The following is a 12072-nucleotide window of genomic DNA, read 5'->3' as shown; positions in this document are numbered from 1 at the left end:
ATTTAACAGCTAATTCTTTTGAATATATTCTCTAATTCTTTTACTTACAATCAAATTTTACAAATGCTTTGACGAGTACAGCGATTGATATAAGAATAGAATCTTTTTTTGCAAAGAAATTGCGAAGCAACAATGATGAGCGGAAGTGTTACAGAGTAGAGTATCCATTTTTATTTCCTCCATAAGTCAGACAAACTCTCGGCACAAAACTCTTTTTGGTTCTTTAAAATAACAGTATTGAAAGTCTGTGTATATAAGGCAAAAATCTATGTGGCAAACAACGTCTTTATAATCAGAAGAAAAATTAATCTTGTTGGAACAAGTTTCGCATGTTTTTTTAAGTCTTGTATAGATTTACACTTGGTTGAGAACCGCAAAATAATTTTAACGTACTTTCCCTCATAGATTTCTGAAAGTTTTTTGTACATCCACTTAAAACAACATTCGATAATATAACTTAAAATAAAATTGGACACACACACATACACATAAATCTTGCTGAAAAAACTCGATATTTTTGAAAAGAAAAAATTACTGATTACTTATAAAAAATGTATTCGCACATATACTCTTAATATTAAGTAAGTTACAGTGATACATTTGGTATTACGTGACAGAACAAGGTCCTCACCACGTCGTGCCACTTACCTATAGTATCGATATGTAATCACGTTTATGGGTTACTTTTAAAGTTCAGCAAATTTTAAAATTACACTTCGTATATTTTTTATTACTTATAAAAATATATTGTAAAAACAGTGCTTTTGTTAAATTAAATATATACATTCTTTATTTTTATTAAATAGTATATTAAACTAAAATGGGGGAATGGAGAGAGAGAGAGAGAAGAGAGAGAGAATGCTGTTTATTTAATTGATACTATTGGACAATGGACATTAGCAAATATGTTTCTTGCTGCGGTATTTGTGATATCAAACATAATGCTACGAAGTTTTCTTCTACTGTACGAAAGCGTATCGAGTTTTTTGTGAGTTTGGCAACCAGCCAAACCCGTTCTCTTTCGATGGCCTGAAAGAAATACAGCAAACTCACAAGTCCGGAAGTAGAATAATGCGTTCTCTCTGGTGGTAAACAATATACGAAATGAGAGACAAGAAAATACAGAATGTCATGATTAATGGTATAGACTAGGATGTATATGAATTTGTGTACAAAAAAAGCTCAAAGAAAAGACAATATTACAAGAAATTCTTCTCAGGCAAAGTAATATGAAACTTATGCTTCCGTATATTTTGTACAAACATATATCAAAATCTACATTATATTTTAATTAATTAATTTATCTAAATTTCTTTTGCTGTACATATATACATTACACAAGCTGATATGAAAAACAATAAATTTCAACTGCTATGTCACTGAAGAGATAAGATTTATACATGCAATACGTTTCAAGCGAGGTGTGCTCGCGAATTATGGCTCGTGCACTAAATACCGCGCACGACTCTTAATCGAGATCCGTCTTTTCTCATTTGCAGAACTTCTTCTCGAAGCGGTCGTTCCGGTCGAACCCTCTGAAGAGGACGAAGAGCGTAACGAAGCTTGAGCGGCAGAAGCAACGGGGCGCCGGTCTCCGGGGATGCCGTTCGCACGAGTCTCTGCTGTGCGGTCAGGCGGTGACCTCGATGGACCTCGCGGCGGTGACGCCGCTGCATCCAAGCCTCCTCGGCAGGCCCCACTGCTTCCAGGTCACGCCGAGCACCGGCGGGCCCAAGTATTTCAGCTGCAGAACCGCTCACGAACGGGACCAGTGGTTGCACAGGTCGGTTGGACCGGGTTGCGCGTCGTTTTATTTATCGCCCCGTCGGGTTAAACCGCTGTTTCGTTTTCATCATGCGAGGATGACATACCGATCATCTCGAAACCGAGTACCGTACGAGACGCTCTAGATTTTGCCGCATAGTTTCTCGACCATGAAGTTCTTGACGGATATGACATTTGATTTGAATTATGCAAAGTTGCAGTATTCATCTCGGTAATACCGCAAGAGGATCGAGAGAATATACATATGCAAATTAGAACATTATAATAAATATACTTGCTATGATAATATCTGATTTTGAAGTACAATTCTCAAATCTAAATTCGATTTCGATTCATTATTCGATCTTTATTTGATAAAATTATCTATACGTGATTCATATAGGCAGGCTTTCTATTTAAGCTTTCTATTTGATGGTATGCGCAGCTTAAGGAAATCCGTTCAGCCGGATGCGGAACAGACACGCCGAACGGACAATTCCCTACAGATCTGGTTACTGGAGGCGAAGGGCGTGCCCGCGAAGAAGCGATATTTTTGCGAGGTTTGCCTCGACAGCACCTTGTACGCGCGAACGACTGCCAAGCTGAAGGCCGACTTGTGCTTCTGGGGCGAGCATTTCGACTTCCATCATTTGCCGTCTGTCAACACCATCCAGGTGAACCTGTACAGAGAAGCGGACAGGAAAAAGAAGAGGGACAAAAATGTCTTAATCGGTAAGTATTCGATTACAGAAAATCTTAATATTTTTTAGGTCACTAATAATCAAAATTTTCTTAACATTATTTATACCTTATATTTATATACAGGAGAATGTCTGAAACTGTATGTAGATCTAACTTTAAAATATATGTGCACTTAATAATATGTGAACACAAAATTATATAATGCGAATTATTGTAATCAATGTAACGTGATCCAAATGCACGTAATGATATTTCGATTGTCCTTTCTAGGTTCTGTCAGTATACCAGTACACAATGTGACATCGCGTTACTTGACGGAGAAATGGTATCCCGTAGTAGGTGACAAGGGACCTCTCAAGGAGCCTCCTGCACTAAGAGTAAAGTGCCGTTTCCAGTCAGTTGATATATTGCCGGTTCAGGTGTATCAAGAGTTTCTGGAATATCTGAAAACCGATTATGCGTCGCTATGCGAAAAATTGGAACCCGTCATCGGCGTCAAGGCGAAGGAAGACATCGCGACTGCCTTGGTAGCGGTGATGCAACGAGAGAAAAAAGCGCCGCAATTCCTCGCCGATCTCGTCATGATGGACATTCATCGAATAGGTCGGTCTTTCTTCGTATAAACTAATTTTTGCACATAAAATTGTTAATATCTTTAATGCCTTTTTTTCAAACATGATTGTTGTTCATGAGAATTCGTAATTCTTACTTTATTTCTTTCCTGTTTTCCATTTATAATTTATAATTTTATAATTTTGTATTCGTTAATGTTTCAGATGATGAAAGACTCACTTTTCGAGGGAACTCGTTAGCCACGAAGGCGATGGAAGCCTATTTGAAATTAACCGGAGACAGATATCTACAGGAGACTCTGGGAGCCGTTGTGAGAGGCGCGGTCGAAGGTGGCGATTGCGAAGTGGATCCACTCAAGGTCGCTTCCGTCGCCGCCTTGCACAAACAACAGCAGAACCTTCGCAACGCTGTGGAACTGGCCTGGAGCAGAATACTATCGAGCCACGCTCATTTTCCGCTAGAATTACGCGAGTGCTTCCGCATTTTCCGTGAGCGTCTGGCAGACCTGGGCCGCGAGGACATCGCGGACAATCTCATCTCCGCATCGATCTTTCTAAGATTCCTCTGTCCCGCCATTCTCAGTCCGTCTCTCTTCAATATTACGCACGGTAAGTCAAAGCATAATTGATTTTTAATTAACACGGCTTATTGATTATTAATCCATATTGTGTTTATTTTTATATATTCGTAACATCCTCCATTGTGATAAAGGAATTTATTACATATAAATTTAATACATACTTAATGTGCATAAAGAAATCTTTATAAACAAAAAATAATTTATACTTTAGAATATCCGAACGAGAAAGCGGCGAGAAATCTTACTCTAGTTGCGAAGACACTCCAAACACTTGCGAACTTCACGAGATTCCAGGGCAAGGAAAATTTCATGGAATTTATGAACGATCTACTCGAACGCGAGGCTCCGTCTATGAAGAATTTCTTGCAGCTAATTAGCGTAAATATCTTACGATATTTTATTTCATATTTTAATTTATAATAATTAATTGTATAGAATGTATAGATTAATAGAAAAGATATAAAAACATTTTTTTATATAATTGAAAGTATATAACTATATACATATCATTACATTTAAAGCAAATATACAATTATTCAAGGTATAAGATAAGTAATAAATAATTTTTTATGTAACAGAGCCCACTGCCAAAGGATGCACCAACTAATAACTCGCTCGAATTTGATGGCTACATAGATCTGGGCAAGCAACTGTCTCTGCTACACGCTCTTTTGCGAGAAAGTGTGACAGCGATAGCGCCATCCTCGCCATCGATGCCACCGTCGCGATTACCCGAGATCCTCGACAGGATCTCCGTAGCTTTGGATCAACCGGGTCCAAGTCCCGTACCCACTGCCCATCGTTACCCGAATCTACAGAACAATATTTTCCGCTACAACGATCCGACGATCGCCAACAGCAACACGAATCTCTCCATCTCGGCCACGTCGACACTGAGCAATCATAGCACGATAAACGGCACGATCAGAGACAGCAACGAGGTGCTGCAAACCAATACTTTGGGTCACAACAGTTCGCGCAGTCCGAACGTCGCCAGAGCGGCGACTCTACCGCGAAACGCTTACATGCCAACGAATGGCAAGCTGCAGTTGCAAATCAGCTCCGACGATTATCCTTTGGAGCCGCCAGCGTTTGTGTCGCGCTCACCGACACCGATTACGCGACAACACAGGCCACTCGGCCCCAATCGATCTGGACCAGGTTACAGACTAACAACCAGCGCGAGCCTGGCAAACGTCAATCACTGCCAGACTCATCCGACAAGTCCCACGCGTTCCGAGAGTCACAACAACCTGAAGGACTCGAATTACAACATCACCGCGTCACCTCAAAGCATCCAGTCGAGTAACGGCAGTATTGTTTCGCAGCAGCAACAGCAGCAACAACATCGGCACAATATCGCGCGCTTGCAGAATCTCGATATTCACGATCGCGAGGACAATTTCAATCACAACAACTATAACGTCTCGAGATCAGCCAGCCGAAACCATTGTCACAAGGAAGAAAACGCTAATCAGACCCAACAGCGCAACTATAACAATGTCTCGAAGACCACAGTAAACGCCAATGTGGTCGTCAATCCGCCTACGAATCTCACACTGTCAATCAATCATCAGCCCAACAATAATTACAACACTTCCAAGACAAACAACGCGTCCGCCAACGGCAATCTCGATGAGCTGTCCGATTTACTGAGATACGCGGACGACGAAGTGTCGGAGTCTAAGTCGCAGAAGGGCTCGCAGATCTCCATCTCGCAATTGAGCAACGTGGCTTCTTCCGGTTATCAGAGCTTCGCCGCTTACAGCCAGAGCTCCAGCCCGGTGGATCTCAGCAGCAACAATGCGAACGCGCATATTCTCAACACGGCACCGCTAGCATTCGCGAATCCTGTTTACCATATGGAGTCGAATCACGCGAGGACAGGCAGACGAGGCAGCACTAGTTCCGAAGAGAGAGATGGTAGCGGCGGCGGTGGCATCGACAGTGTAAGAGGTGTCGATCTGAGCCCTTCGCCACCGCCTAAGAATAACGTGCGAAATCACCAGAGAAACGGTCAGAACCAATGGCGACAGGGCAATCAAAGAAACAACTCGGAGCACACGCAGGACGTTTGTTGCACGAAGCTCCGAAGAAGACTCTCCCTCGATTCCACGAGGGACCTGTCGGATACCAGTGAGGAAGAGAATTGCACCACCAGGAGAAGCAAGTCTCGCAGTCATCGAAGCATCGATCAGGTGAGCCAATGAAAGATACTTGCAATTTATTTTACGCGCTGTGGGCAATTAATGAGGCGACATAAATTGAATATCTGAATCGAATTAACGATCGTTTCTTGAATAATCTTGAATGATGGGAAAATCTACAATTCTTCAAAAGCTATATAAACTAAATTGTAAATAACAGATTCTTTACTTCGCTACGGATCTACTGACTATATATAAACAATTCTAATTTTCTGTAATTTGTCTAACGAATATTTCTCTATGCAGACATCCTTTCTATCTGTCTCGTAACTAACACGTTTCTTCGTTTCCAGTACGAAGTGGATCTGTATGAGGTGGAGAGGCTACAGAATAGCGTAGATCGGCTGCGATTGCGCGCGCGATTAGGCGCCACCGAGGATGCCGATTTAGACCTCGCGTCCGACAACAACATGAAGAGCATCATTTCCAGGTACTTCATCCTCATTTCCGTGCTAGCGTCGCTAAACAATTACCGAATCTTTGCCTGAGTGTGAACCCTGATACCACCGTGATCATTATCACTGTCTATGCGTATTTCACTTCGACGTATCGCCATGTTCAGCCACTCGATCTTCCATATCCTCATTTCTCGACTTGTCGTGAGATTCATTTGAAGTCTCCATAAAGAAATTCTTCCATAAAAAAGTCATGTAGAATGATTCATTCAAATTGGCAACTTTTGTTCAACGTTATACCTCATAAGAAGTACAGTTTTGTGGAATTTACAATTCATATAAATTCGTGATTAATTACCAACGAATTGAATTTCAATTTTCTTGATAATAAATAACGTGACATTTTATAGACACTAGCTTTAGAATTGTTGTCTATTTCGTGTCTATGCTGATAAAGATGAACGTCGTCTAATCGCGTGTACCACTTTTTCTATGTCTAACGGAACTAATGGGGAAACACTCACCCGTATATGAACGGCTACTTTATCGAAACGATGTATGTTTAACTGATTGTGTGTTCCTGTGCATTCTATCCGCTGCATTTGGTATACTCTGGCTTGATCTGGACCTTTGGTGTAAGAGTCAATTATATTTCTAAGCTTTTCTTACATTTTTACATTCACATGTTAGCTTCTCATCGTGTTCTATCTTGGTTTTCGAAAATCCGCCACTCGGAATTAAACTTAAAACGAAAATTATCGTGTTCACCGTTTTGACATTTATACCGATCACGAAGCGTCATTATTATCAATCTATCACCGAATTGGCGCTCATCGAACACCGACACACCTCACGACATCACATATTCCAACATGTTCATTCTGGTCATGTGCACGGATATATTCAGTGACTCTCGGCGATCATCTGCGTGTGTCATAAAGAAAGAAATGTCCATATCTGCCATATCTGCAGATGTTCATCGCGGGAGTTGTACCAAACTCTCCAATATGTAGACATTTCTTTTTTCTCTCTTTCATTTATACATACATACTCGCTATTATTGTGATACAGAGCAAACATATACATATAGCTTCTGGGAAGACCTTATATATATTCCAGTTATCCTCTTCCAAGAGTATATTAAATTATGCACCGAACACTATTGCTTCTTACAGCTTTATTTTTATCTATCGATGTTGTTTCAATAATTGTGCATCGTCGGCGCTTGGTTCTTTTTCAGCTTCGCTGTAACGTCTCTCAGTTTCAAATAGAACAACGGAATTGGATATCTCGGCCCAAAAATAAAATGATACGAATGGAATAGTAGAAACTCGAGAGAGTTGGTAGCCGAAGCTCGATTCGACGCGTGTGCTTGATTCCTCGACGCTCTTTATTCTTCGCGTGTAACGCAATCTTTTGAAATAATAACTTCGGCATTCCTGAAGAGGCTCTCAAAGAATAAAGATCGTTTTGAGGAACATTTCCGATGAGACGCGCTGTAGTTTTTATGTCAAACATGTTTTTTCTCTCCTTCTCGCGCGATCACGCTTTCAGCCCCAATTTAACATTCCCTTTTTTGCTCGCAGGTTAATCTCCGTGGAGGAGGAGCTACGTCGCGAACAGCAGAAGATGTCGGCGGCGTTGTCGTACAAGCAGCGCGTGATCGACGCGCAGGAACAGCAAATAGCTGCCCTGGGTGCCGCGAATTCGCGTCTGATGTCGACGAACGCGAGCCTGCTTTCGGCGCTGAGCAAGCAACGCTACAACGCCAAGTCCCAGGCCAACAGCGAAGCCGCACCCCTGCTGCAGAACATCGCTGATATCGGCGAGCTTAAAAGCTCGTCGTGCTAAAGCGCGCGCTAGACACGACCGGGAATCGAGAAAAACGTCCGAGAAGAGATCTTCGAACGGAGAAAACGTGTTCTTTGGAGAAGCCTCGTGCTGCAATACGCATCGTAAACAGTGTCATCTCAACGGCAACGTTCATCTTTTCTGAACAATAACTTTAACACCACCGCGAGATAGCCGATTTGTTGGAGGAGAGATAAGAATTTCGAAAGGGACTGATTATTGTGCGAATCAACGTTATTCGAGGGAGACAGGAGAGGGCTTTTTATTCGGAGAAGCGCGAGAAATGCATTGGGTCTTCCTTGGTTGCGATTCGTTGCATGAATTCCATGAGTCGTTTAATCGACGCTCGTTATCTCCCCGATCCCGAGATCACGCGCTCGAAAACTTTAAACGTGCAGCGCGAGTATAGATAGACTCGGTGTCGATCTAGAAACTCGCGAAACTCGAGGATGCGAAGCATAGTGCCGGAAAAAAACAATAGATTGCGACATGGGAGAGAATGGCGTGCGAGAAATAGAGGCTATTTAGTGAATAGGCAGACCGAGTAAGTAGACAACTTTCGTCGAGTTTATATAATGTGACATAGGCGTTAGGCTAGGTTTATTTATATACGCGAATAAGAGGAAAATCCGCGACTCTCGTCCGAGGTCCGATCATCGCCCTGATAGCTTAAACGACGATCGACTCGCGTCAGCGCTGACCAGTGAAACAAACACTCGCGACCGCGAGTCTCCCGACGGCGACTTTGCTTCGTTCGGCACGAACGAAACGAAAGTGGCAACGAGACCAATTTTGATTTTATTTCTAAATTGAGGATTCTCGATCAGCAGCGAAAAGCGAATCGATTGCGTCTTCATTGATCCTGATGTAATTATCAGCGCATGAATAGAAATTGAACTTCGTTGAGTCGAATATTTAATATGAGCGTAAAGTATGAGCTGAAACTCGTCAAAAGTATATCTTTTTCATTTTTATTTATCTGGATCACTTGTCTAGAACAACCAAGATTACGAGGTTTTATCAACTTCGGTTTGCTGAACGATTAAAGATCGGGTGGCATCAAGTAGTTCGTTGTTTACGCGACGAAAGATCGATGTCAGATTCCAATTGGATCGTCCAATTAAGGATCACTTCGTCCGGCAGCGGGCACTCGGACGGCACAAGAAGCCCCGATCGACGAATCGCTTATATATTTCTACTATTCTTGTTTCTACTATCGTATCTACGCACAGCCACACGCACCGTAACAGTTTAGAAATAATATGATACCAGAAGGGTATATCGACGTTCGCGCCACATCACGACATAGGAGCAGCATCCTCGAGCACCGGATCGTACTGCAGGACCTCGTATATATATCTATACATATATATATAGGCGTGTCTATTTTTCTAGTTTGTTCCCCGAGTGCACGGTCTCTCACGGCCACAAAACACTTTTATTTTTTGCGTGCGAATTTTTCGATCGCCAAGTCTGCGTTTTCTTTCTAAAACGAACGAATCTGGCCGAAATAGCTTGCGCGATTTTTCTTTAGACCATCGAGTATCGAGCGAGGAACGGAACAAGCTTCCACGACCAAAAAAGCGAGAGTCCGTCGAGCGAAAGAGGGCTCGGACTTTCAAAGCGAAACGTTTCGCGCCCGTCTTCGAACTTTTTTTTATCTCGACGAGCCGCGAGCGAATTACGACTACCTTTGGTTTAGCACGACCCTTTACTCTAAGCGACGATATTTATTTAGTAGTGTTTACCAAAGATGAAGAATTTCGCATTGTAAAGAGAGTATTGAGATTTATGTAAGATATTTGGTCCTTTGGTCCTCTTCTTTTTATTTGCCTTCGCCGTTCCCGACGAAGGCGATAATAATTATTGCTGTGCACGGAAGCGACGCAAACGGAAACTCGAGCTCGAGAAAAACGGTGTGCATGGCACGTAAACGAAATTCGGAAACCGTTTTTCCCGCTCGATATTGTCCGAGGCAAAACTTTTGCACACCAAGCCATGCGCAGATTCCCCTTTATACCTTGCGCGCGCGTAAAGCAGCGCTATAACGCATGACAATTAATTAATTAATTATATTTCTTAAAGGTCTCGCTCGTTCGCAAAGCGTTAATGTGTTACGTTTTACATCACAATAACAATTATTATTGCAGCCATTGTCGTATAACGCGTGTGAAAGACCTGAGTGAGAAGACGAATGAGAGAGCGGGAGAGAAAGGAGAAAAAAAGGAGAGCGTGAAAGAGAGACTGAAAGAGCGTGAATCTGCGTGAGAGGGAGCGTGAGAAAAGATTATAATCGATCTAATCTCGCTAAGGAAAAAAAAGTATTATCTCGTCAACTTTGTACCATAGTGTTATTCTCGCCTGTCCGTGCGCGTTTGAGTTTCTTGCCTGACGCCAATTACTTTTGTATAGAGACTGTCCTCATCCTCCTTTCTTCTCATCCCTCTATCACTTCTTTTTATACTTTCCCTTCTTCCCTTATCACGGAGAAAATAACCTTACTGCGTTTGCAGGAAACCGCCCCCTTAGACCTACTTTCTTCGACTCGTTTAGTATTTACATCTGATAAAATTAATATATTAACGCTACCGCCCTTTCTTCTTGTTGGACGATGTAATCGATATCTATTTAAAGAATCACTTAAATTAGCGTGTACATTATTAAGTTTTGGTATATTCGTTTCTGCAATAGACCACCTGTATTTAAGCATATAGCGACTATTACACTACATGAACAAATAAATACGATTAGACATATTATAAACGAGTCCGCTTTTTCCCGATTCATCCGGCTCCAGCTTCATTCAACCGTAATCAATGATTTGAAGCGGCAATATAGATTAATTTCGTTGTTACATCAATCAGTATCCAAAGAAACGAAGGAATTGTATTATTATTATTTATTATTATTATTAACAAAACTAAGTGAGTGTTTGAAAACTTTTTTACAATCCATTCGCAAAAGTACCTTAATATGGATGAATTTTAAGCATATCTCATTCGTATTAAGCTGTTTTATTTAATAACATTTTAAATATAAATATAAAAGAAATAAAAATATAAAATATTTGATATCGCTACTTGTATTATAATCTGTTATATCTACTGTGAATAATATACGGCAATAAATATTGTTTATGCATTTCATGGCAATTGAAAATGTTATTAAATAATCACATTCATATAACTTATTGTTCAGTGTAATATATCTGTGATTCGCGTATATCTATAATGAATGTACTTGTCGGTGAGCGGCAGTGTGGTCTAGTGGTAGAGCCTCGTAATCTGAGGAACCAGGTTCGAGTCCACTGGAGCCATGGAATTTTTTTCCGAAAGCTGCGCTCCTCCGTGCAAGATTCAGCCCCTTGTGCAGAGAAAACTGGGCTCCGTCTTTCGGAAAGAGACGTGTTAAGCCGTTGGTTATCGCTATTTTCAATATTTACAAGATCTGTGAATTCTTTCGGATTCGAAGGATATTCGGAATCATTCTTTTCCACGCTATATAATGTAGGTTGCCAATCCACACTTTTTAATTTTTTTTTGCGATAGCAGCAAAATTTAGAACATTCTGGGTCTCTACATAAAAACTGGGCTGTGGATGGTAGTAGATTGCGAACCCTACGGGGATATGCAATAAATCTATCTATTGTACTTGTCGGTAACAGCAGTAGAACAACATGGCAAATAAAATTAATCTCTTATATTTATTATTTTTAATCAGAAATTATTTTAATCAGTTTAAATATTAGAAATTTTCTAAATTTATTTAACAGAAATACAAATATAGTTTCAAAGTGAAATTTTTATCACTATAAAATCCTCATCGCGTGAGTTTATTTGCCTTCCTACGATAAATATATTTCTATGCAAGGGCAATATTAATTCGCTTGATAAAAACTAACTGAAAAATAAGTTTTCTCATGCTCCTTATTATCATTTCAGAAATTCTGACTGCATAATTTCAGGATTGGAAAAATGTAAATATAATTTATATTGAAACG

The 12072-nt window shown here is 40.9% G+C and overlaps 1 protein-coding gene across 12 annotated transcripts in view; it reads left to right on the top strand.

Moving 5' to 3' along the window:
• Positions 1-10828, top strand: part of LOC112453837 (ras GTPase-activating protein nGAP) — a 296057-nt gene extending 285229 nt beyond the window's left edge. For all 12 annotated transcript variants that reach the window (XM_025014802.1, XM_025014801.1, XM_025014800.1 and 9 more), the window contains 8 exons: positions 1500-1783; positions 2210-2496; positions 2737-3069; positions 3243-3647; positions 3831-3997; positions 4198-5817; positions 6120-6256; positions 7808-10828. In XM_025014802.1, the coding sequence (XP_024870570.1) occupies positions 1500-1783; positions 2210-2496; positions 2737-3069; positions 3243-3647; positions 3831-3997; positions 4198-5817; positions 6120-6256; positions 7808-8072 (3498 nt within the window). In that variant the 3' untranslated portion in view covers positions 8073-10828. The remainder of the gene's footprint in view (positions 1-1499; positions 1784-2209; positions 2497-2736; positions 3070-3242; positions 3648-3830; positions 3998-4197; positions 5818-6119; positions 6257-7807) is intronic.
• Positions 10829-12072: the final 1244 nt, after the last annotated feature.

The sequence above is a fragment of the Temnothorax curvispinosus genome, unplaced genomic scaffold (genome assembly GCF_003070985.1).
Source record: "Temnothorax curvispinosus isolate PA1 unplaced genomic scaffold, ASM307098v1 QBEX01004731.1, whole genome shotgun sequence".
Lineage (NCBI taxonomy): Eukaryota > Metazoa > Arthropoda > Insecta > Hymenoptera > Formicidae > Temnothorax > Temnothorax curvispinosus.
This window is presented reverse-complemented; position numbering and strand designations above follow the sequence as displayed.